Raw genomic sequence first — 26,031 nt, 5'->3', positions numbered from 1 at the left:
TGTCACACACTGTCACACACTGTCACACACTGTCCCCACACTGTCACACACTGTCCCCACACTGTCCCACACTGTCCACACACTGTCCCACACTGTCCCACACTGTCCCATACTGTCCTCTGTCCCCACACTATCCCCACACTGTCCCACACTGTCCCACACTGTCCATACACTGTCCCCACACTGTCCCCACACTGTCCCCACACTGTCCCACACTGTCCACACACTGTCCCACACTGTCCCACACTGTCCCCACACTGTCCCACACTGTCCCTACACTGTCCCACACTGTCCCCACACTGTCCACACACTGTCCCACACTGTCCCACACTGTCACACACTGTCACACACTGTCCCCACACTGTCCCCACACTGTCCCACACTGTCACACACTGTCCCCACACTGTCCCACAGTGTCCCCACACTGTCACACACTGTCCCACACTCTCCCACACTGTCCCACACTGTCCCACACTGTCCCCACACTGTCCCCACACTGTCCACACACTGTCCCACACTGTCCCCACACTGTCCCCACACTGTCCCCACACTGTCCCACACTGTCACACACTGTCACACACTGTCACACACTGTCACACACTGTCCCCACATTGTCCCACACTGTCCCACACTGTCCCACACTGTCCCACACTGTCCCCACACTGTCCCACACTGTCCTACACTGTCCCACACTGTCCCACACTGTCCCCACACTGTCACACACTGTCCACACACTGTCCCACACTGTCCCACACTGTCCCACACTGTCCCCACACTGTCCCCACACTGTCCTCTGTCCCCACACTGTCCCACACTCTCCCACACTGTCACACACTGTCTCACACTGTCCCCACACTGTCCCCACACTGTCCCACACTGGTCCCACACTGTCCCACACTGTCCCACACTGTCCCCACACTGTCCCCACACTGTCCCCACACTGTCCCACACTGTCCCCACACTGTCCCCACACTGTCCCACACTGTCCATACACTGTCCCCACACTGTCCCCACACTGTCCCACACTGTCCACACACTGTCCCACACTGTCCCACACTGTCCCCACACTGTCCCACACTGTCCCCACACTGTCCCACACTGTCCCCACACTGTCCACACACTGTCCCACACTGTCACACACTGTCCCCACACTGTCCCACAGTGTCCCCACACTGTCACACACTGTCCCACACTCTCCCACACTGTCCCACACTGTCCCCATACTGTCACACACTGTCACACACTGTCACACACTGTCCCCATATTGTCCCACACTGTCCACACACAGTCCCACACTGTCCCCACACTGTCCACACACTGTCCCCACACTGTGCACACACTGTCATACACTGTCCCACACTGTCCTACACTGTCACACACTGTCCACACACTGTCCCACACTGTCCCACACTGTCCCACACTGTCCCACACTGTCCCACACTGTCCCAAACTGTCACACACTGTCCACACACTGTCCCCAGACTGTCCCACATTGTCCTCTGTCCCCACACTGTCACACACTTTCCTACACTGTCACACACTGTCCCCACCATGTTCCCACACTGTCCCCACACTGTCTCCACACTGTCCTCTGTCCCCACACTGTCCCACACTGTCCCCATACTGTTCCACACTGTCCCCATACTGTCCCACACTGCCCCACCCTGTCCCACACTGTCCCACACTGTCCCACACTGTCCCACACTGTCCCCACACTGTCCCACACTGTCCCACACTGTCCCCACACTGTCCCCACACTGTCCTCTGTCCCCAGACTGTCCCACACTGTCCCACACTGTCCACACACTGTCCCACACTGTCCCCACACTGTCCCCACACTGTCACACACTGTCCCCACACTGTCCCACACTGTCCCAATTTTCATACTGGTCCATTTGCTTCTCTCAATCCTTGTCATGATTTTCTCAAACTTCCTCCTCCAGTTCTACAGTGGCCTGTAATTGTGCTGTCGGGGAACCTATAGTGTGGAGGAGAGGACCATCTAGTGTCTTGGAGACAGGTCTTCACCTGTACCCAAGCCCAAACTTACAAGATGTTTTCAAAACACCCACTGAACAGATGGGTTCAGGTTGTGATTTTAATTTGTTTCTATTTCCATTTTTAGATAGCATCTACGTTTCCATCCTAACAAGCCCGGAAAATGAATTTCCTCTCATCTTTGATAGACCATCATACATGTTTGATGTGTCAGAAACAAGACCAGGTGGGTAGGGGCCAAGTCACAGACCGTAGGCTCTTGTCAGGCTTCATCTGACTTCAGGCTCTTTGGACGCATGGCACCTGGCAGAGACCACCAATAGGTTTTCACAGGTTCATGGCTGATTTGTGTTTATTGCATCTTCCTCTTCCTCCCTCCCTCCCTCCCTCCCTCTCTCCCTCCCTCCCTCCCTCCCTCTCTCCCTCCCTCACTCCCTCCTCCTCTTCCTCTCTCTCATTGCTCTTACCACTGCAGAGACCTACAGGTGAAACATGGATTGTAAAAACTTGATTAAACTGCATTTCTCCGAATGCCCTGATTGCTTCCTTGTCTGTCTGCCTGATTTCTGCTAATCCTCTGTGCTATAGACTAAGTTTTCTCTTGGTCTCTTCTGTGATTTTTAACAGGCTCACTCAGAGAGTTGGGATTTTCAAGTAGGGAAAAGATTTCCCACTTCTCTAGTCCCTTTATTTAAAGACAAAATAAGAGCATGTTCCTCTCCTTGAGTTCACTGGCAGTCTCATTTTCTGCCTTTATAATGATACTTTGATTTTTGTGGTCTATTTGCCCTTAAGAAAAGAGTCCCATGACCGACATGGTAGTCCATGACTGTAATCCTAGCACTTGGGAGGTGAAGGCTGGAGGAGCAAGTTTAGAGCCATCTGCTATTATAGAGCAAGTTCAAACCCAGCCTGGATTGCATGAGACCCTGTCAGAACACACACACACACACACACACACACACACACACACACACAAACACACTCATGCACACAGAACACACTCACACACACACACTACGCACACACACACTCATGCACACAGAACACACACACACTACACACATACACACACTCATGCACATAGAACACACTCACACACACACACACACTCATGCACACAGAACACACTCACACACACAGAACACACATACATGGTGAGGGGACAGAAATGGTAAGGAGGCAGGCAGATAGATGATAGAGGGAGATGGAAAATGAGAACATGAGAGAGAGAGAGAGAGAGAGAGAGAGAGAGAGAGAGAGAGAGAGAGAGAGTCTCTGCTCCCTGCCCCAGTTTCTCTTCATCTCTCCTAACCTGAAGGTAATTGTTGCTGGCTTCCTGTCATCCAGCATGTTCTGTCAGATCAACAGGTCATCCCTGGCCATGTACCTTGAGATCACGGGTATTTCTTCTAGAATGAAAAACCAAACCAAACCAAATCAGAGTGCCCCACCCCAATTATTCCTATCCATTTTATTATCATGACATCTCTATTTTCTGATGTTGTTCCAAAACAAAACACAAGAAGATAGTCCAGAGAGCACAATTAGTTCCTTACAGGGAGCACAGTTGTTAGCTCTTTACAGGGAGCACTGTTAACTCCTTACAGGAATCACAATTGTTAGCTCCTTACAGGGAGCACGGTTAACTCCTTACAGGAATCACAATTGTTAGCTCCTTACAGGGACACAATTGTTAGCTCCTTACAGGGAGCACGGTTAACTCCTTACAGGGAGCACTGTTAGCTTCTTACAGAGAACACAGCTTCTTACATATTACCCTGTGTGCTTTATATGTTCAACAGGACCAAACAGTTCACAAATCCTCTGGCCTTAGTACTGTGGTATTGGCTGTCTTCCCTGGGTCACACACTTGGTGCTGGCCTGTAGAATTGAGTGACTTGGTCTCTGCCTACAGGAGTAAAATTTTTGAGAAAGGACTTCTACAAAACAAGCAACCCAGAACTTCAACAGCCCTACCAACACTTGTAAAATAAGCAGAAATAGCAGAATTTCAACATCTAGACTCAGAATTCATCCATTGCTATATTCCCTTTTAAAGCTTTATTTATTTTTATATTATGTGTATGAATGTTTGCCTGTGTGTATACGTACATTGTGTGAGTGCCTGGTGCCTACAGAGACCAGAAGAGAGTATCAGATCTCCCCACACTGTAGTGACCAAAGACTGCAAGCTACCATGTGGGCGCTGAAAATCAAATCCGGGTCCTCTGAAGGAGCAACAGGTGCTCTTAACCGCCGAGCCACCTCTTCAGCTTCAACAGCTCATTTTAGAACACTTGAAAAGTGCAAGAGACTTTAGCTGTATTACTGCTGAAGGTTGGGTGTAGGAGTGTGCATGCTTGTTCTCACCGTTCATGGTGGTGACGTAATGGGTGCCCTTGAGCTCCTGTAGGGTATGAATTCTCTCCCACCTCGAGCACTGCTTGGACTGGTGGTCCAGTCACTTCCTGGGTGCTTATTTGCATTATTTGAATTTAATAGACTTGAATATTTAAAATACATAGGCTTCTGACAACTAGGAAGCCCCCAAAAGTCTGCCAGTGGCAATGAGGGTACCTTGCCTCACACCACTATTAATCGCTCTCTATTCCCGCAGCTAGAACCCGAGTTGGGCGGGTGCGAGCGACCGACGCAGACTTGCCCCAACGTAGCGTGGTGTATTCCATATCCAGCGGAGGGGCCAGCCTCCGGTACCCAAACATCTTTTGGATTAATCCCAAGACAGGCGAACTCCAGCTAGTAACTAAAGCAGACCATGAAACTACTCCCGTCTACATTCTCACGGTCGAGGCCTCCAATGGCGAGGACACGAGCTCTGTCACTGTGAGTTGGGGCTGTTGGGTCTCTCCACTGTCCCCCAGCTGGTTGACTCGGTCTCTCCCTGGCCCCCTCAGCATGTGGTACAGCAAGAGGGGTCCATGAAGGGGAGAGTAAGTAGTACTTCCCAGGACATAAAGATCACTTTATTTGAGGCTCACATTTGTGGGTGACTGAGACAAGTGTTAAGACTGACGGCAAGTCTGCTGAACCCACAAAGCCACTTTGTGTGACAAAGTCCCCCTTAGTGCCCTTTAAATCTTGCTGTCTTCCACCGGTTGGTGGTAAGTGGCAAGCTGCCAAAGTGGGTTTGTTTTGTAGTTCTTAATCTCTTCCTGAAGCAGCATTGCCTCTTTCTGCCCTCTGCCATGCTCACCAGATGGGGCAATATTGCCTGTTTCTGCCCTCTGCCATGCTCACCAGATGGGGTGGCATTGCCTGTTTCTGCCCCATCCACATGCTCACCAGATGGGGCAATATTGCCTCTTTCTGCCCTCTGCCATGCTCACCAGATGGGGCAATATTGCCTCTTTCTGCCCTCTGCCATGCTCACCAGATGGGGCAATATTGCCTGTTTCTGCCCTCTGCCATGCTCACCAGATGGGGTGGCATTGCCTGTTTCTGCCCCATCCACATGCTCACCAGGTGGGGTAGATATTACATGATGTTGTGACTCGACCTTGTACCGTGATGATAAAATTGCTGACTCTGCTACTGTTGAAGTAAAGAGAGGTACCCTGGCTCCCGATTCAAACCCATCTGTTTGGGCCTTTGGTGAGGGTGGCATGTGGTGGGAATATGTGTTTTTGTAGGGTTTTTTTTGGGGGGGGTATTTTTGTTTTTGCTTTTTGTGGTTGTTATTGTTATTGTTTTGTTTTGAGACAGGGTTTCTCTGTGTAAACACCCTGGCTGGCTTGCAATTTGCTCTGTAGATCAGGCTGGCCTTGAATTCACAGAGATCCACTTGCCTCTGCCTCTGGGATTAAGGGTGTGCTCCACCACTGCCCGGCAACAATATGTGTTTTAGACAATGCTCACTCACATTTCAAGAGTCGGGAAGTAAGGAGAAGACAGGCTAGGGTCCCCCAGTCCCCTTGAGAGTATCCCCTTAATGACCTGTGGACCCTACCACCCATAGTAACTGCACTCCACAGCAGTACCAGACTGGGCACACGCCTCTGGCACATGGACCTGTGAGGGACCCACATCTGTTTGCAGACGTCTGCTGTTCAGCGTTCCATGGTGAGGCTGTCACTGAATGCAGATTCTCAGTGCACAGTGTGCGGTGCCTGAGTCCACCTCCCAGGGGTACTGTGCTGTGCACGGGCATCGCTGACTGTCTAGTGGGTCCGTGGGGTGAGTGTTGCGATGCTCTGAGGGCTACGTGATGGCCATAAAGATCCATTAGTACAGAAAAGGTACGAGGGAAGTGACATGGCTGGCAGCTGGCAGTGTGGTAGGGACAGCAGCCGGCTTGCAGTGAGGAAAATGAATTCATTTCTTAGCCACGCTCCCAATTTTCTGAGAGGATATGGGCAAGGCTTATCTCTATGACCCTATTTCTCTGGAAAGTCACGTGATAAACCAGTGCCCGAGTAGTTCAGTTCCTCTGGCGTCTTGCTTTGAATTAATGGGATGAAGTTCTCAGCAATGCATGAGGCTCGGAATTGCTGGCCAAGGAAATTTGGAGATAATTGCAGTGTTTGTTAGGCTGTATTTTTTTTTTCTTTTTTCATTTTTTTTTTAAAGAGAAAAATGAATGGACTCCACTCTGGGAGCTAACTAGAGTGAACATTTCAATTTATTCCCAGTCTCAGAAATAGCTGAAATCCCTAAATTTCAAAAGTAGAATGCATACGACTCAAAATTCATAAGCCTTTAAAAAGGGCGATGAGCTGAAATGATCACATAAGTCCCTTTCAGGGCTGACACTGTGGGATCCGGTGCCGGCAGAGTCCTAGTCAGTTCACCAGGCCTGGGACACAGCAATGAGAGCTGCCGGGCAGCTGAGGACTCTGCTGTGCTAACAGCCAGGCTGCAGGCCTGCGCTCTAGCCCCTTGCTTCTTAGGCCTGCCTGCAGAGAAGTCAGCTGAGGAACGTAACAGAAAGTGTCTGGGCCCCACCCTCCAGAGACTCCAGGTAGGCACAAGAAAATGGATCCAGAGTTGAGAGTCATTGTGATGTACAACAAAACTAGAGACTAATTTCAGGCTCACAGGGGACAATGCATAAGTAAATATATGCATTCCCATAAGTTCATGGCCATTGTTGAAAGGATCTGGCATCATCTTTGGGAAGCATGCGTGTTGAGGGATGATGTTTGTATATCTGCATACTCTACATGCACACACATATGTCTGCACATGCACACACACACAGCAGAGAGCATGCACACACATACATCTGCACATGCACACACACAGCAGAGATGCTAACAGCAAAGGATTTTAGCAGGGCTATTACTACACTGAAATCTTAGCCAGCCCCTCACTATTTGAGTGGGTTTATGTCAATTACTCACTGTCTCTCAGCCACCTTTTCTCATCTGTAGATGGGAGCTATCACATTCTTACTCACATATGAAGTTAGATCAGTGAATTCATGCAAATTTCGTATCCCACACAGTGAGTACTCACTACATTTTAGCTCTTAAGAATAACTGTCCTGGGCTGATAAAATGGCTCAGTGGGTGAAGGTAGTTGCTGCTGAACCCGAAAACTTGAGTTTGATCCCTGGGATCCACATGGTGAAAGGAAAGACAGCCATAAGTTGTCCTCTGACTTCTGCCCACACAGCACACATACACACACTGAATAAAATGCAGTAATGTTTTAACCACCTTCCTGCTCTTCTAGATCACTGTAAACATCATTGGAGAAAATGATGAAAAGCCAATGTGTACCCCAGAATTTTACTTCATGGCTATCCCAGTGGATCTGAAAGTTGGCACAAACATTCAGAATTTCAAGTTGACATGTACTGACCTTGATTCTAGCCCCAGATCTTTCCGATACTCCATTGGCTCAGGTATTGTACTTGGTATCAACAGTTCTGGGCCCTTCAGGGAGGGACAGAACACTGGGCTGTTGCTCATACACTGATGCGGGCATGGGAGGGTGCATTTTGTGTGAGGAAGGAGGGCTGAGGAATACAAGGGTTCCTGCCTTTCCCAGTGCTCCATGAGTTTCTTTGCCTCACCCAGCTCTTCCAGAAACCCCCACAACCAGACTGACGCCCACATGGCTGTTCCAAGGCCCCAGGAAGGATGAATCCTTTTAATGGAATACTCTCCCCAAATTCCCAGAATATAATTAATGTAATTTATAAAAAATTTTAGTTCATTTCCTCACCACCTCTTCTTGAAAAGCCTGTTGGAGGGAGGGAACCCCAGGCCTCTCTCAGGATAAGAATAGATTAAATGCATTTTGAAGCGTGTCCTCAGCAACACTCTTCTGTTCCATTCATTTTCTTTCTTTAAAAACATGCCATTGTGGGAAGGAGAGGAAAAGAGCACCTCTCAATGGAGCCGAGACCAAAATAGCTCATCTAATGAGGTGCTGGGGCCAGAGATTTAAACCCAGACAAGCAGAGCAACTCCACAGGAAAACCTAAAAATCCATCTCGGCCACCTGCTGAGCCTGGCAGAGCAGTGGGAAGCTGCTGAGCCACCATGCCCCAAAACCCGGGGCAGACACTGCTAGAGACCACGGCTGCTGAGGGTGGAGATAATCCATGCTGAAAGTCCCGAGGACCTTACGGAGCACTTTGCTGCTGAGGGAATAAAAATTGTGTCATCTGCTCCATTTACTGTTTTCAGTCAGTAATGAGTCTGGAGACACCAGAGGATGAGCAAGAGCGGTAGTTGGGCGTGAATCCTTCCTGCCCCAGGCGCCTGGAGCTTCAAGTTGTGGGCCCCAACAGCTGTGTGTGTGTGTGTGTGTGTGTGTGTGTGTGTGTGTGTGTCTGCCTGCCTGTCTGTCTGTCTGTGTCTGTGTGTCTCTATGTGTGTGTATGTGTGTATGTGTGTGCATATCTGTGTGTGTGTGTCTTTGTGTGTGTATGTGTATGTGTTTGTGTGTGTATGTCTGTGTGTTTCTGTGTGTCTGCGTCTGTCTGTGTGTATCTGTGTGTGTGTCTGTGTGTCTGTGTATGTCTGTGTGTGTGTGTGTGTCTGTATGTGTGTATGTGTCTGTGTGTGTGTCTGTGTATGTGTGTGTATGTGTGTATGTATCTGTGTGTGTATCTGTGTGTGTGTCTGTGTGTGTGTTTGTGTGTGTGTGTGTGTGTGTGTGTGTGTGTGTGTGTGTGTGTGTATGAGGCATTTGGGGAGAATTTCCAAGGACCTGGGCTTGAAGTCCTTGCAACTTCAGGAGGTGCCTTCCTTTAGGGGACTTCACCAGTGTGGCCAGACAGCTCCACAAAAGGCGTAGGGTGAACTTGGCCCATGGTTAGAGGTGTAGCTCACTCTAGGCTATTGGTGCCCACTCACTGGCCTCAGTAGGCATTTACATGTGCCTGCATTGCCCTTAAATAAATGCTGCCTGCTAAACTATCAGGTACTGGGGGATGTCTTTCTGTATGCTGTGAATATATGTTGTTCCCATTGATTAATAAACAAGCTGCTTTGGCCTGTGGCAAGGCAGCTCAGAGGCAGGCGAGAAATCCAAGGAGAGAGGCAGGGAAGAGAAAGGCAGAGTCTGGAGAGAGGCCAGCAGCCACCAGGAGAAGCAAGATGTGAAAGTACTGGTAAGCCACGGCTACATGGCAAAACAGATTAATAGAAATGGGTTAATTTAAGATGCAAGAGCTAGCTGGCAAGAGGCCTGCCATAGGCCACACAGTTTGTAAATAACATCAAGCCACTGAGTGATTATTTTATAAGCGACTATGAGACCATGGGGCCAGGCAAGACCAGAGGAAACCTTCTGACTACAGTCAGGACCTGCGCCAGGACAGTTAACTCTCCTTCTGTGGCCCTAGGACAGGGGTCTGGTTCTTTCCCAGTCCGTTCTCACTTGCAGAATATCACAGACTTAGCCTGTAACATAAAAAATAAAGTGTGGACATTTGAGGAAATAAAACAAATGGGATTTTTTCTTATCTCTATTTTATGTTCTTTTTATTTCTTTTGCCAACACTCGGGTCAAATCTCATTTAGGCAACATCAACAGTCATTTCACCTTCTCCCCCAATGCTGGCTCCAACGTCACGCGTCTGCTGCTGGCATCCCATTTCGACTTTGCTGGTGGCCTCGATAAGATCTGGGACTTCAAGCTGCTCGTTTACATCACTGATGACAACTTGCTGTCTGGCAGGAGAAGTGCCAGGGCTCTTGTTGAAACAGGGACAGTGACACTAAGTTTAAAAGTCACTCCTCACCCAACCTCGATCGTCACCACAGCTGCCAGGGTAAGGGTCCGGGACCTGTGGCCTCCAGCCATAGTCTTAGCACTTACAGCAATGGAACCTTTGACCCCAAAGTGTGAGGCATTTTTTTGGAAGGACCATTGATTAGCAGATGGAAATCTGTGTAAGAGCTTGGACATGTAGAGCCACTGACCTCTCACAGTAGAGAACACAGTGTGGGGACATGTGGTAGACCAAACAGTGACCACTGTGGTAAAGACTGCATCACTGAGGGAAAACACCTGAGGTAAGCAACTCCAATTCCAAAGGTTATTTTGGCTCATAGTTTGCTAAATTTCATACCACAGGCGGATGGGCCTATGGTGAGGGAAGGCAGGGCAGAGAGGCTGAGGGAGGGCATCAGGGCAGAGAGGCTGAGGGAGGGCATCAGGGAGAGAGGGGGTGAGGGAGGGCATCAGGGCAGAGAGGGTAAGGGAGGGCATCAGGGAGAGAGGCTGAGGGAGGGCATCAGGACAAAGAGGCTGGGGGAGAGCATCAGGACAGAGAGGGTGAGGGAGAGCATCAGGACAGAGAGTGTGAGGGAGAGCATCAGGACAGAGAGGGTGAGGGAGAGCATCAGGACAGAGAGTGTGAGGGAGAGCATCAGGACAGAGAGGGTGAGGGAGATCACCAGGGCAGAGAGGGGGTACTGCAGGGCATTGCAGAAAAGGTGTACTTTCTTTTTCCTCTCCCCACCTCTTTCCTATTGGAGACCAGCCCCAATCTATCAAATGTTATTGGGAGGAGTGAGGAATGACGAATATAGAAGAAGATGACAAGAAAGACAGAGACACAGGATAGCTTCGGGAGGGCTCTGGGTCAATACTCAGTCGTCCTGAGTTTAATCATGATGGACTTTTTATACACCAGCAAGGGGAAGAGCAAAAGATCTCCCACTCTCAAGGTCAGGGTATGAAGTATCAACAAGTGTAGACCCTTCAAAACACCTGGTGACCACACCTATGGTCAAATCGGTCTATCATGCAGCCCTGCTGGGTAAAGCAAGCTCAGATTCTCTGACCTTGAGTAAGGCCTTACTAGGGAACCTCTGTGGGCCCACACAGATGCCCCCTTCTCTATAATATAAAGATTTCAAGTGAGGGTACAGAGCTTAACTCTATGCAGCTCTGCATCAGCTTTCCACTAAGAGCTTGCAAGTAGATGGAATAATCAGAGCTCTTGCTCCTTATGGCTGCTGTACCTCCTAGTAGAGGATGATCAAGATGGAATGGCCTTTTTAAATGAGTCCTGGGTATTTATAGCAGTTTTAGCTGCCTCAAACCTATTTAAATTAATGAGCTTCTGATGTAACTGCGTCAAATAAATCAGTAAACTCCTAATATCAAATCTGAGGACTCCTTAGCATCACCATTAACATTACAGGTTAACATCATAATTCTAGTATGAATATTACTAAACATAATTACAATTACAATTCTCCCAAACTTATATCCAAAAGTAAACTCTTAATAGAACTATCTACACTTCATGAATTTTAGCAAACATCCAAAAGCAGTTTCTTAATAGAACCTTTTGCATTTCTCACCAACAAAACATAGGGTACATTAATACAGGCTAACATTATCCATACAAAAAACAAGAATTTTTTTTTCAAAAAAATTAAAGAGACTGAGGAATATTAACTCCCCCTTTCTTTATATTTTTTAAAGCTGCATCTTGAGCCTGGGTAGAAAATACAAACTTTTCTATTCCTACACAAAACTGTTCCATTTTTACACAAAACAGTTCCATTCCTGCACAAAACAGTTCATGAGTCACCACAGTTGGTTGAGGCATATATGCATACACAAAACAGTTTCATTTTTACACAAAACAGTTCGTAAGTCATCACAGTTGATTATGTGTGTGTGTGGGGGGGTGAAATCAAAACTGTCCCATTGCAATTGAACCACTCCTGTCCATCCCATTTCTTAAGTCTGAAAAGTTCAAAAAGTCAGTTCTGATACCAGTCTTAATGTTCCACTGAAAGCCCTGAACCAGGGCCTGGATCACCAGCTGCCCTGAAAGTTCTGGTATAGCTGCCCAAGTCATAATGAAGTAAAAAGCTCCAAATACGAAGAAACCCACAACCAAACACGTGTCTCAGTTCCCTGGCCCGCTGGGTGTGTACCCCACAGGCATCCTCCTCTGGAGGCTTTATCTCTTGTGAAGCAGCCAAGGTGCCATGCACACTCCCTCCAGCTGCCCAATCAGCTCTCCGACTGTGCTCTCCCAGGGTGTCCCTCACTCTGCTCTGGCTGCAGGGGTCCCAAGCCTCTGCTGCACTCTCCACGCCACAGCTGTTGTTCACGGTTTGCCTCTCCTGAGGCCAGGTGCCTCTGTTGGGCTCATCCTGGTCACAGAGTGTAGCCTCCAGTCATGTCAGTCCGGCTCTTGCAAGCACGCTGGCTGACTGCGCTCTCTTCACTGAGGCTCCTTCACGGCAGACCCTTGCTGCTCACCATGGCTCTCTCTGCATCTGTTGCCTGTGATTCAGTGATGCCCCTTGGGTCTCAGTGATGCTGATGCTAGGTCAGCGCCTGCTTCTGATGCCTCTGCTTGTGGAGAGGCTGCTAAGTCCACAGTGGCTACTTGGTCCCCGGATACTGCCCTTCCACTCCCCTCCCTGTCCAAGGCCCAAGGTTCCATGCCTGGGAAAACCTGCTCTTACCCTAAGTTACCTTCTATTAAGCCTAAGCTTTAACAATATCCTTATACCTAAAGCCTATATTTCTCAAACTTCAACAAAACTTTTATGACTTATTTATATTACAACTTTAGATCTAATTTAGGCCTGCATCCTTAACACTTATACATCTTTCTCAGACCTAAAAACAATCATAAACTCAAACCTTTGTGACTTGCTAGACCCTTGCAATTTTCTTAGCCTGTTCTTTAGGAGAGAGAGAGAGAGAGAGAGAGAGAGAGGAGGGGGAGGGGGAGGGGGAGGGGGAGGGAGAGGGAGACTTCATACCACCTTCTGGCATCATATGTAGGAGACCAGCTCTGACCTGTTGAAGGGTCCTTGGGGGGAGAAGTGAGGAATAAGGAAGTATTAGATAGAAATACAGACAGACGATGAGAAAGACAGAAATACAGGATAGCTTCGGGAGGGCCCTGGGTCAATACCCAGTCACCTAGACTTTATTCATGATGGACTTTTTATACATCAGCAAGTGAAGGAGCAAAAGACCTTCCCCTGTCAAGGTCGGGGTATGAAGTACCAACAAGTGTAGATCCTTCAAAATACCTGGTAACTACGACCTTGGCCAAATCATCCTATTACGCAGCCCTGCTGGGCAAAGCAAGCTCCGAGTTTCTGACCTTGAGTCAGGCCTTACTAGGGAGTCCCTGTGGGCCCCCACACTTTCCCTCTGCTCCCCTCCCCCCTCTCCTTCCACATCCCTCTCCTCTTAGAAAACTGCCTGTGGATGGGGCTATCTGCTTCTCGGAGCCTTGCCAATAACTGGTGATGTTCACCTCTCTGTTACTGCAGTCAGTAGGCCCCAATGAGCTGGGTGGCTGTGGTGGCACACACCTTTAATCCCAGCACTCGGGCAGCAGAGGCAGGAGGATCTCTATGAGTTTGAGGCCAGCCTGGTCTACAGAGCAAATTCTAGGACAGCCATGGATACACAGAGAAACCTTGTCTTGGAAAAAAAAAAAAAAGAAAAGAAAAGGGGTAGACCCCGGGGAGTAGAGACTGTGGCAGCCATGTGTGGCTTTCTTTTGCGTAGCAGCAACCAAAGCACCCAATAGAACAACTTATAGCGAGGGCAGACTTAATTTGATTCACAATTCCATACAACGCATCATGCTGCTTTGCCATGTACACTTGAAAGCAGTGGAGGAGGCCTCTTGCTTCATGACTCACAAAAAGCAGTTTTGGGAGGGGACCAGAAACCAGGTGTGACCTTGCAGGCACTCTCAGTGACCTTTTAGCTAGGCCTCAGCTCCTAAAATTTCCAGAACATCATAAAATAGTGCTACCAGCTTAGGGAGCAAGCAGTTCCACACAAGAGCCTGAGGGGGCTTAGTTTTCAATTCATTCATTTAAAGCTTTCATGTGTTTTACATATGCTTGTATGTATATGTCTCCATGTCTGTCTGTGCACCACATGCATATAGATGCCCACAGAAGCCAGAGGAGGGCATGGGTTCCCTGGAACTGGAGTCACAGATGGTTGTGAGTCATCTGATGTGGGTGCTGGAAACCAAACCTGGGTCCTCTTCAAAGCAGTAAGTTCTCCTAACTGCTTAACCACCCATCTCTCCAGGCTTTTCCTTTTAGATTTTTATCGCAATTAGTTTGTTTGTTTGTGTGTGTGTGTGTGTGGGGGGTGTACATGCATGTCCTACATGTGTGCCACAGCTCACCTGTGGAAGTCAGAGGACAACTTGTAGGTATCCGTGTTCTCCTTGTACCAGGGGAGGCCTAGGAATCAACCCTAGGTCATCAGGCTTGGCAGCAAGCTCCTTTACCCACTAAACCTGTGGGAGTTTCATACTCAAACCATAACAAACCCTGGCGACTTCCACTATGGGGCGAGCTGGCAGGCTATCTTTAGGAAGAAACTGTCAAGTCTCTTAGGTTTACAGCCTAACCCACCACGCTATTTCCAATTCTGAAGTCTCCATGACTTGTTTGTTATCTGTCTCCCACTCTAGGAAGCAGATTCCGAACTTGAAGTTTCCCTGTGATCACAGCCCACTCATCTGGCAGTGGCAGCTGTGTCGAGTGAGCACTGAAAAGCCTACAAGGTGTAAAAAAAACACCATCATTCATGGTTCCTGCCTTCCCAGTGAGAGACAATGGCTAAATTAGTCCCTGGACTGTGCTGTGCTGTAGCAGAGGAATAGCTAGTGGACCTTTCAGCTCTGAGGAAGGGGAAGAGTGCACATTTAAGTCAGGAGCCAATCTGCAGTTCCCTAATTGTTCTGGGTTTTGATCCAACGGATGTAAACAAGGGCAGGGTTGGGAGGAGCAGAACTACAGCACACAGATGTCAGGCTTGCAGGACAGGAACTGAGCAGCCCAGACACCGCACGCCGGCAGTGCTAAATGTCAGAGATGCTCCCGCCCACTCATTCTTCCCCTCCCTGTCCTTCAAGCCCAGAATCACCTACCAGATCCTCAGGGAAAACACATACTCTCCATCAGCATGGTACGTGCCATTCATCATCACTCTGGGCTCCATGCTGCTTGTGGGTCTTCTGGGGTCCCTGACGGTCCTGCTGGCCAACACCGTCTACAGACATTGCTCCTCCATGACCAGGAAGGACAAGAAACAGTTGTAAGTTCTGGTGGGCTGGGGCTTTCCTTTTTGTTTTATTTTGGTTTTGTTTTGCTTTTTGTTTGTTTGTTTGTTTTTTGTACAGGGCAGGGTACCTGGCTTGAAGGAGAAAATAGGAATGAAGGGAAGAAATTCTAATTGCCCTTGGGCCTGGGTACCCACTTTGTCACCCGTAGGGCCAGGACACTGGCCCTTCATCTTCCTCTAGCAACCTGCCCTGGTCCTGGTGGGATCTGGAGAAAGTGGGCTGTCACCGTTCCAGTGACCTTGCCCTGGATAAAGGCCGCTGTGCGCAGCTGGGGAATATGATGTGTCTTCTCTGAGGTGTTTATGGGCAGGGATGGAGTTAGAGAAACCGAAACACCAACAGCAAAAGCAGACGAGGAAGTTAAACTTTGGGTAGCAGTGGCTCCCTTAGTGCTGTTAGACCTTCCTTGCTCTCTTGCACGGAACCCCATCGCCCACCCTCTTGGAAACACACGAATGGAGTTTATCTCCCTGCTCTCACTTGCTCGGGCATATGATTCTTATGAGAACCTGTGTGTCACAGACTTCTCCTGGGGCCGGATTCATTTTCAGTAGCTCTTACAGCCAGGGCCCAATGGCTGTGAGCCAGGTGTTCTGGGCACATGAGAACTCTCTCGTCATCAGTGTCCTCTGTAAAACAGTCACCTAAGCCACTTGCACCAAGGGCGCCGGGTGGCGTTCCTGACACCGGTAAATGCTCCCGTGTCACAGCAATGTTTTTGAAGTTGCTGCGGTTTTAACTTCACAGCCAAGACCCAGTGAGCTCAGGATTCTAGACCCCAAATTAATCATATGCCCAGATGTCCTGGGAGCTGGATGCCCTGACTTTCAGGACCCCTCAGTGGCAAAAAGGGATAAATGATAAGACTGAAATAACTCTTAAGAGTATTTGAATATTAACTATAACTATCAAGTAATTTTGAGTGTCAGTATGTAAGTGGTATAAAAGAAAGACATTAGTTTAAAGATATGCATTGCATTCTACCATATTTACTGGGGAAGGTTTGCATTATTGACAACCTTGACTTCAGGTAAGAAATCCTTCAGCATCTGCTGAAATTAAAAAAAAAAATGTTTGCATTCTAGTTACAAATTGACATTGAGAAAGATAGAAAAAAACCCACCCTGGTTCTAAAAGGGTCATATTTAAGCACATAAGGATGATGGTGTTACATATCCTTAAAGATGTAAGCCAGGAGGTGGTGGCACATGCCTCCAATGCCAGTACCCGGGAGGCAGAGTCGAACTGGAGGCCAGCCTGGTCTACAGAGTGAGTTCCAGAAGAGCCAAGGCTACACAGAGAAACCCTGCCTTGAAAAACGAAAAGAAAACAAAGGTGGGGGAGGGTAGACATCGCAACATAGATGAAATTATAACCAGGTGGTAAATATGTATCTTGAACCTGGTTGTTCCTACTCAGATTCTACATAGAGTTTCAGCATGGCCCAACCTAAAAGAGAAATTAGCTAGAAATTCAGACTCAGACTCAGACTTGTACTCTCTGAAAGTTAGTTGTACTATGTGGCAGCCAACACTTGTCAAATAGTGAGGAATAAAATTAGAATGATGGGATCCAAGGTTGTATGAGAAGGGCATTAGAGACCCAGTCCAGCTCTTCCATGTTACAGGAAACTGAAGTTAATTGCTGGCCTCCAGCCTCCCCGCTGTGTGTGAGCCACGTTCTCTGCTCAGGTGGCTACTGGGGAGAAGAGTGCATAGAGAAGGGGCCGGTGGTTCCCCAAAGTCACTGTGTTCCCTGGAGTTGTATGAAGCAAGAGTTTCGAACTCCTAGACCCTCCGTAATTCCAGGCTATCACTTGTCAAACTGCTTGGTTTAGAGCAGGCCTAGCAGCCAAAACTTTATGGTTCCTCTCCCCAGCTCACTTTCAAACTAGTCCCCAAATCCCAAGAATCCAGTTGCCTAGAGGCCCTGTGTTACCCGTGTGGATATTTATGTGGAATATTGTCCAGTCAATTAATGCTCATCCTTTCCCCCTTAGGACGAAGAAAAGAGGTATGTACAGTGCATGTTCTCTTGGTTTGTTTGCTGTCCACTGTTTGCTCTGTTAAAGGGTTCAAATCTGGGTTCAGTCAGGGAATATTCATGTCTTGAATGAGGAAGCGGAGGGTATCTGCTTGAGTAGGGAAGGTCAGGGTGCAAGGTGCCTGTCCTCGGTCCACTCACTTTGACCTTGCCTACTTTCTACACATGTTCATCTCTAGTCAACTCAGTTTAGTCATCTAGGTATATCTCCTATGGAGCCCAGTTCATCCATGACAGGAATCTCTCCACGTGTTACACAGCATTTCCTGACTGCTGCCCACGGACAGGGTGATAGCTCCCAAGGACGGTGAGCACTCTGTCTTGTACAAGTGCCACTTCTGAATGAGCAGTGACACTTTCTTCTCAGATTGTAATGGATTTGATCATTTTTCACAAAATTCATTAGGTCAGACTAGTTAATTGCTAAATTGAGCAAGATCTACTGAGAGCCCAGGCCCAAGGAGATAGGTCATTCTAATCCTGGCCAAGAGTTGTAACCTTAGGGCTACTTGAAGCTATGGGGAGAGACAAGACATAGAATTGGAAATTCTATGCATTTAAGAAATGTTTGCTTAAGTCACTCCACCCATGGAGGTGTGTTGATATGCCCAAAGCATAAAAGCAGGGTTCAAATTTTGATTATAATGGCTATTGATCATATGGAGAGAGTACCTTTATGGAAATGTCATGACTGCCTCCAATCCTCTTTTTTTTTAAGTAGATTTATTCATTTTATTATGTGTGACAGTTGCCCTGCATGTGTATACGTGTACCATATGCATGCTTGATGCCCTCAAGGCCAGAAGAGGACATTGGAGCCCCTGAAGTAATGGATGGCTGTGAACCCCCATGTGGGTGCTGGGGATCAAACCCGGGTCCTTTGCAAGAGCAACACAAGCTCTTTACCACTGAGCCGTCTCTCCAGCCCCAAACTCAATCACTTTTAACCAGGATATGGGGAATGAAATCCCTTGCTATGAACATACAGTCTTTCTTATCTCTAAATCCATTTGGGAGCTAATTTCCTAGGACCAGTATTAATAATCTGGAAAAAACGTTTTAAAAATTAAATTGTGTGCTGTGCATAAATGTGTATGTTTTCTGAGAAAACTGAAAGCTGTCAGTGAACAGGTCTGCAGAAAAGAAAAACAAAAAAACCCCTTTGCCATGTCTGTAAGACTGAAATCAAAGCCTGCTCAGAGAATCCCATCGTGGGGGTGGAACTGCAGGTTGGGGTGGCATCTAAGAGGCTCCAATGCTGCGCTGTTTTTTCCCCTGCAGACATGAAGAACGTGACAGGAGAGGCTGTGGTGGTGAGTGTGGTCAGCCGCAGGAACCTTGCCTGGGCTCTGGGTGCTGGGCGCTGGGCGCTGGGCGCTGGGCGCTGGTACCCTGTCTCTGCTACAGGGTCCAGGCTCTGGGGGAGTATTTATGCATTCTGGAGGCTGCATGGCAAGCTCCTGATAGGATTCCTTCCCTCACTGAACATGTCTGCTGATGTATTTGCTCTGGGTTTCATAAATATCGAGTAGTAGTGTTTATTATCCATACCAGCTCTCCCCAAAAGTGCTTTGGGGGAGTAGAGCTTAAGGGCCGGAGCTGGCCTGCAGCATTCTATGGGATTTAATTTCTCTTGACTTTTCCACAACCTTGCAAAAAAGTGATAGAGAAAATGCAAAGTTTTGGGTCTGGGATTGGCTCTACCTACCCCTTAGCCTGACCCTGAGGACCCCCAAGCCTTTGGGAGCCTTAGATTCCTCACTATGAAATGGGAGGGAGGATAGCCACCCTGAGACAGTGGCTAGGGAAATCTCTTGAAAACTACCAGATGTCTCAGTCTGTGACGGGCTCATCCTGGCTGGAGCCACATTCACACTGTCTTGCTTTGCTGTCACTGTGATACAATAGCAAGGCAAGTTAAGGTGATTTATTTGGGGCTCACAGTTCCAGAGGATTCAAGTCCATGGCCATCAGGGTGGGGGATATGGCAGCAGGCAAGCATGGCACTGGAGCAGCAACTGAGCGCTCACATCTTGAGATACAATCACGAGGGAGGCGGGAGGGAAAGGAGGATGGGGATGGAGTGGGCTTAGGAAACCTGAAAGCCCACACCCAGTGACACGCCTCCAAACAGGACTAAGCAATCAAACACAGGGGCGGGGCATTCTCACTCAACTAGCCCATTCATCTCACTCTCTTCTGCTTTCTCTTACTGAAAAATACACTCACTGGGAAGGGATAAAACTGGATACCTTCCCTGACCTCCTCTGTTTCCCTTGATAAACCTTATGATCTAGGACATATACTTTTGGTGAGTATGGATCATGAGGGGGTTAGTGCAGCTAACAGGGGATCTCCGCTTTACACTCAACACCTTAGTGCTTCTACTCTCTGGTTAGTCTACTAGTAGGAGGAAGGAACAGCCTTGGACCTCCAAGGTCTTACCATCTAAAAGGAGCTCCTAGGGTACCAGGGGGATGCCACCCATAGATGGCCTTAAAACTGGGCCACATTGATCTTTTAAATAAATAAATCCTCATGACATAAAACATGAGGCTTCTTAGCTGATCTAGTATATGAAACACACGGAATTCTCACTTCTTCTCTTCGGCATCAGGAGCTGTGGGGAAGTGACGAGGTGGTGTGGTAAGGAAAAGGCCATATTGAAAAGCCCCCTGTGCTCTGAGTAGCTTCTTGCCAGCATGCTGGGGATCTCGATTCTGTCACTTTTTTCAGGGTGTGATATAGTGAAAGACTGTCCATGGGCTGGGGACAAGCACATCTGTAGAGCTTGTATCTGGAGGATGGCACACAGCACCAGACGTGGAGGGTGGGCCTCAGGGAAGCTAGCTGCCGCACTGTTGGCTTCGGGGGCAAGGTAGGACCTGTGGACCTATTTCCAAGTCTGCCTGGCACCGATGCTCTGAAATGACGTAAATCTTAGCCCAAGGCACTTAGCATTTGGCTCTTGCTTTACATACTTTAGATAGCATTTTCTCAGGACTCTTTTCTAGCCCACAGGTCTGGATTAATTGCTCACCATTGTGTCCCATAGCATCTGACATCTCCTATCATAGCCATCTATCTTTATTGTAGTCCCTGTTCGTCAGTGGCAAGCTATGTAGACAGACCTACCTGGCTGGGTCACCGTAGTGTCCCTAACATATGGCCCAGCGCCTGCTGAATAAATTAGTGTCTCAAAGCCTTGAGCAAAGAAAGCCAGGCACAAATGCCTGTAATCCCAGCACTTTGGAGGTAGAATCAGGAAAAGCAGGGGGTTGAGGCCAGACTTAGCTACATACCCAGTTCAAGACTATCCTGGGCTTAACCTTATCTTAAAAAATAATAGTGATACATGAATAAAATGAAATAGCGAAAGAAACTCTGAGTAGGGAGCTGGGCTGTGAGGATGGGGACCTTGCCTGGGGAGAGCCACAGCATTGTGCTTGAAGCAGTCTCTTTTCCTTAGGAATCTGTCCAGATGAATACCATCTTTGATGGAGAAGCCGCAGACCCAGGTAACCAAATGGAAATGCCACCTATGAGGATGCTTTGTGCTCTGGGACAGAAGAGTTGTGAACAGTGTCCAGTATCCTTCTTTTAACCACTGGTCAGCATCTTGGCCACATTGTCTGTAATGTGAGGCTGACCCTTTCAGACTCTAACATGGCTAAGCTGAGTGCTGGGTGCAGCTGGGACAGACTTGCAGACCCAGTGACGGACACCTCAGTGCTTCCACCTGCCGCTGCTCTCCAGGGTGCAATTTCTTCCCTCACTACCTATTAACAAACCCATTTAGGAAACTAGTGAATTCAAAAAGGTGTACATTTCCCCCCTGCTCACTGATCCTGTCTCACCTCTGGTCCTTCGTGCACGCTTCTAATGCCATCTTATTAGTAGCAGAAGTGGCAAGTTTGGCTCCCCCACCCCCAGATCAGGGCCAAGAACTTCTTGGTTGACATGATGAACATAAGGTAAAGCTGGCCTCCAGAGCCCTCATTGCCCCCTGAAATCAGCTCCAAATTTAGCTCCTTTACACACATCCCTCCGCTTACAAAGGCTCAATTATAGACGTGAATAAAGGGAAGGAAACCAAATTCAGGAGGCAAGTGTGCTGGCTCTCTGCCACCCTCATATGCAGACGGCTCAGTCCTCGGAAGGAGGATGGCTCCTTTCCAGTGAGAAGCTGCTGCTGCTGGAATTAAATTTCCCTCTATTATTAGGTACTTGTTACCATAATGTGCCCACATTAGCATAAGTGCTGGTGGGACCCTGAGCCGAGAGCGGCCACTTGTGTTGTATTGCTGTGGCAGGAGCCGAGCTTGCCTCAAAGCCAGGCTTACAAGGAGAAAGGCAGGGGAGACTTGTGCAGTTCCTGTGTGCTAGAGAGAAGAAAGGGGAGAACGCAGCCAACTGGCCCAGTGAGAACACACACATCAGTTAGTGTCTGCTGGCTCCAGCACAATGAAAATGGCTGCTCTCCTCATCCCCGGCAGGACCAGATCAGTGTCCACACTCTGCCAGCCAGACACAAATGAGAATCAAAGGCTCCTTACCCTTACTTACTGAATTCCTTTGTATGGCCGGATTCAAGGGTCTTTTAAAACAAGATAAATCAGATCCTAATGGGTAACCCCGTTAGAAATTGAAACCAATTTATTTGATAGCCTAAGAAACTTGTAATTTACATGGCCCCCTCATCTTGCAAGTGAGATAGGTGGTGTCAGAGCCTGCCGGCCTCCCCATCCAGAGAAATATTGTGCGTCTGAGCTGCACAGCTTGGGGGAAAGGCTGGCCTGGGAAGACCGTCTGGGTGCCTCACAAGCTGCTTTCCATTGCAGGGGTCACGTCTTCCAGCCTCCTGCATCCTTCCCCATCGCAGGGAGGGGGTCACATCTTCCAGCCTCCCTCATCAGTCGTCAGAACAGAACAGGGAGAAGTGGAGACAGGCAGAGTTGGTTTACTTATTGTTTTATACGATTGCTGTATTATCTGCCCCTAGTGACCGGGGAAATATATGAATTCAACTCAAAAACTGGTGCCAGAAAGTGGAAAGTCCCATTAACCCAACTGCCCAACTGGCCTGAGCCCAGTCCCCAGCCCAGAGGCACAGCTGCAGAAGGACCATTCACTAAACACGCAGAAAAATAACAGGTGTGTGTTTGCTAGGCCCCCACAAGGGACAGGGGCAAGCCTCTGTGTGTGTGGGTGCAGTGGGGGTTGAGGGGTGGGGTGGGGGTGGGGGGAGCACCTCACCTTAAGTTGCACAGGGACAGTAGCCACGCTCGGCACAGGTGCACAGATGTGGCTGGATGGATTCAGACATCCAGGATCCTAAGTAGGGTATCTGCCAAAACATCTAAAATATTTCTGAAATGGGATTCAGTCACACAACGGGCTTTTTCTGAAATGGCACTGGAAATTTTTCCCTCTAGGCTCCCTACTACCTGGGCGCATCGGCTGGAGTGCTGGCGTTTGAGTGCCAGCTGCCCGTGTGTCCTCTGCAGCGGCGGCCAGGAAGCCCTCTCAGCGCACACTTCCACTTTGTCTCCCTAATAGTCCTGTCCTTGTGTTCACTTTTAAATACAGCTCAACACTGTACACCTTTGTGAGTGAGCATGAGTTGTTTTTGAAAGACATAGAGGGTACACAGTGAGCCATTCATTTGGGAAGAAGAAACATGATGTTATTATTTTTATTTTACTTTTATTTGAATGTGTCTTGCAATTGACAAACCATGCAGCTCTGCGGTGTTCACCCTGTTAACATGCAGTCTTCTTCGGGAGACAGCCACAACCCTCTGTCATTGTAGATTAGTTTTGCCTTTTAAAAACTCATAGCAATGGCTTTCCCCGATTAGCGTCATGTTTGGGAGGCCATCACGCTGCACTCACAACAGTAATCCTGTTCTACTCTATCTGATGCCCTCGCATGACTTTGCCCCAGTTGGAGGAGGCAGAGCCATGGCTGGACACTACCACGGCATTCTAAGGTGGTAGTTCCAGTGTACCCTCAAGCATCAAAGACTGGGAGGTCCAGTTGCTCTGCCTCCTTACTGACTCCTGGAATAGTCAGTCCTTTTCATTTTAGCCATTCTGATGAAGATGACCCATGAAATGAAACACATTTTCTCAAAGTTGGAGTAACATCAGTCTGAAATAATACAACTCCTGCCTGCTTCTTCCCACACCCTGCCATGGGCTCTAAATGTCTAGACACTGGGAAGTGCTGCCCAGCAGGAGACCTTAAACTCCCTGCTGGCCTGAGCACCTAACTAAAAGTGATAGAGTGGGACCACACAGAAACTTTACAGCGAGGCTGCTTGGGCCTCAGTTGCCCTCTATGTCTCGTTTCTCAGCTGCTGAGACCTTAGTTCAGTAACTGCCAAGAAGAATCATCAAGGAGCCATCACAGCAGCACTCCATCCCCCACTGAGGAGGCCCACAGCAGAATCCCCACAGGAGACCTCGGACAGCTCGGTGACTGGTTTTCTGCACGCCTGATCCAGTGCAGCCTCTCTGGAAAGTCAGACGTTGGTGAAACTGACTTAGCTGGAGACGTGATTTATTAATGACACTGTGCTGTCAGGGAACTCCCTTGAATGGGTATGAATCTTGCAAAAGAAGCAGATGACCAGTTTCAGAATTTGGACATCTGCGGAGCCCCAACTAAAATGCCTTGATCTTCAGAAGTCCTCAGTGTGCATGCAAGGGAAGGAAACGAAGCTCCTTGAAGGCATGAAGGCCGCTGGGTTCTTCCTAACTGCTCACAAGCCCACTGAAGATGTTAGAAGGTTGGGGGTGGGGGGCTCTCATTCCTTCCGTAGGATGGCAGGAGACTGGGCTTTGAGAGGACTGAGCACTGTGTAAAGAGCTGATTGTCCCAGGTGAGCCCAGAGGAACCCAAGGAGTGGCCAAGGCAGCGAGGAGCTTCAGAGGAGAGCTCGGCCCTCCCCATCTCCTTCTGCACATGTAGCTGTGGGATATTCCCTTACACTGTGTGACTGTGTCACTGTGACTGGTTAAATAAAGAAGCCGACTGGCCAATAGCTGGACAGGTAGAAGTTAGGCTGGACTGCAGATAAAACAAGAGCTCACAAAAAGATGAGGAGTCTCAGGGTTTCGAGCAGATGCGGAGGAAGCAGGGGATAAACTTGCTATACTGAGAAAAGGTACCGAGCCATAGGGCAGAGCATAGGCAAGAAACATGGGTTAACTTAAAATGTGAGAGTTAGCTAGTAACAAGCCTGAGCTATTGGCCAAATGTATATAGTTAATATTAAGTCTCTTAGAACTGTCTGCTGGGGAAGAAAAGTCCATCCACATGTAGCCTTGTGAGGCCCAGGGCTAAGAACCCATGGAGCTGCCCTTCAGTCTACCATGACTGACTGACTGCAGGGTGCTGATGAGCTGGCCCCTTTCCGGTTTTTAAAAATTAAAGCTGGATTAACCCAAGCATGGAATCTCCTTTGTAACCCTGAACCATTTGTGTGTGTGTGTGTGTGTGTGTGTGTGTGCGCACATGTACTTACTGAGGAGTCTTTGTCAAAAAGTAGTGGAGATGCCCCAGTGGAGGACCAGCCTCAGGCGACTGGGTCACCACAATGTAATTACATCCCCACATGGCTCTTCTGTGGATAAATCCTGTGTCCAGTGGACTTTTTAATCTGTACCCTAATAAACAGTCAGTGAGGTGGGGGGGGGGGGAGTCTCGGAACACCCAGACCTTCCTGTGTGTCACCTGGGAGAGAACAAGCTATAGCACGTGCTGTAAGGTAAGAAGCCAACTCTGTAAATGATCCGCTCATAGAGGTGTGATGGTGAGTGCCTGTGTCCCGTTCCTCAGGAGGCTGAGGGTGCAGTAGTCTTGTCAGCTGGGATGCCGTGATGGAGCTGTGGAGAAAGAGGAGATGGAGACAGAGAGCCTCTTAACATATGGCGATATTTTTGCTGCACCATTTAAAAATTAATTGCTGTCGTTGGAATATAAAACAATGTGTTTCAGCACTGGGGAGGGTGAGGCAGAAGAACACTCTGACTTTGAGGCCAGCCTGGGCTAAGCAGTGAGTTCAGGCCAGTCTAATCTAGAGTGTCAAAGTCTGTCTTAGAAACAAACCAAACCAAAGAAGCCACAGTTGAGTCTGGCATTCCGTGTGTCCTTGTCCTTTGTTCCAGTTCATCCCTCATCCCTCCCCGCCCTAGTCCTCCTCAGACTTCCTTCTTATCACATGGATACTTTTTGAGAACTGAGTGAGGGCTGCAGGAAGTAGACGTGGACCAGAGCAGTATCTGAAAGAGAGGCCTTGAGCCTGAAGGGTGTTAAAGGTGGGAAGAAATCCAAGTTGGGGACAGTTCTGAGCATGGATCAGAGCACCGAGACTGCCCTCCGATACGTTTCAGGCAGCTCTTGTGCAGTCTGGG

At 48.5% G+C, this 26,031-nt stretch overlaps 1 protein-coding gene across 1 annotated transcript in view; it reads left to right on the top strand.

The window, feature by feature from the left end:
- Cdhr3 (cadherin related family member 3) overlaps positions 1-23,209 on the top strand; it is an 86,286-nt gene extending 63,077 nt beyond the window's left edge. The window contains exons 11-20 of the mRNA XM_037210492.1: positions 2,130-2,224; positions 4,619-4,845; positions 7,696-7,867; positions 9,999-10,249; positions 15,359-15,540; positions 17,568-17,581; positions 18,893-18,924; positions 21,081-21,129; positions 22,614-22,765; positions 23,047-23,209. Of these exons, the coding sequence (XP_037066387.1) occupies positions 2,130-2,224; positions 4,619-4,845; positions 7,696-7,867; positions 9,999-10,249; positions 15,359-15,540; positions 17,568-17,581; positions 18,893-18,924; positions 21,081-21,129; positions 22,614-22,762 (1,171 nt within the window). The 3' untranslated portion in view covers positions 22,763-22,765; positions 23,047-23,209. The remainder of the gene's footprint in view (positions 1-2,129; positions 2,225-4,618; positions 4,846-7,695; positions 7,868-9,998; positions 10,250-15,358; positions 15,541-17,567; positions 17,582-18,892; positions 18,925-21,080; positions 21,130-22,613; positions 22,766-23,046) is intronic.
- Positions 23,210-26,031: the final 2,822 nt, after the last annotated feature.

The sequence above is a fragment of the Peromyscus leucopus genome, chromosome 14 (assembly GCF_004664715.2).
Source record: "Peromyscus leucopus breed LL Stock chromosome 14, UCI_PerLeu_2.1, whole genome shotgun sequence".
Taxonomy (NCBI): domain Eukaryota; kingdom Metazoa; phylum Chordata; class Mammalia; order Rodentia; family Cricetidae; genus Peromyscus; species Peromyscus leucopus.
This window is presented reverse-complemented; position numbering and strand designations above follow the sequence as displayed.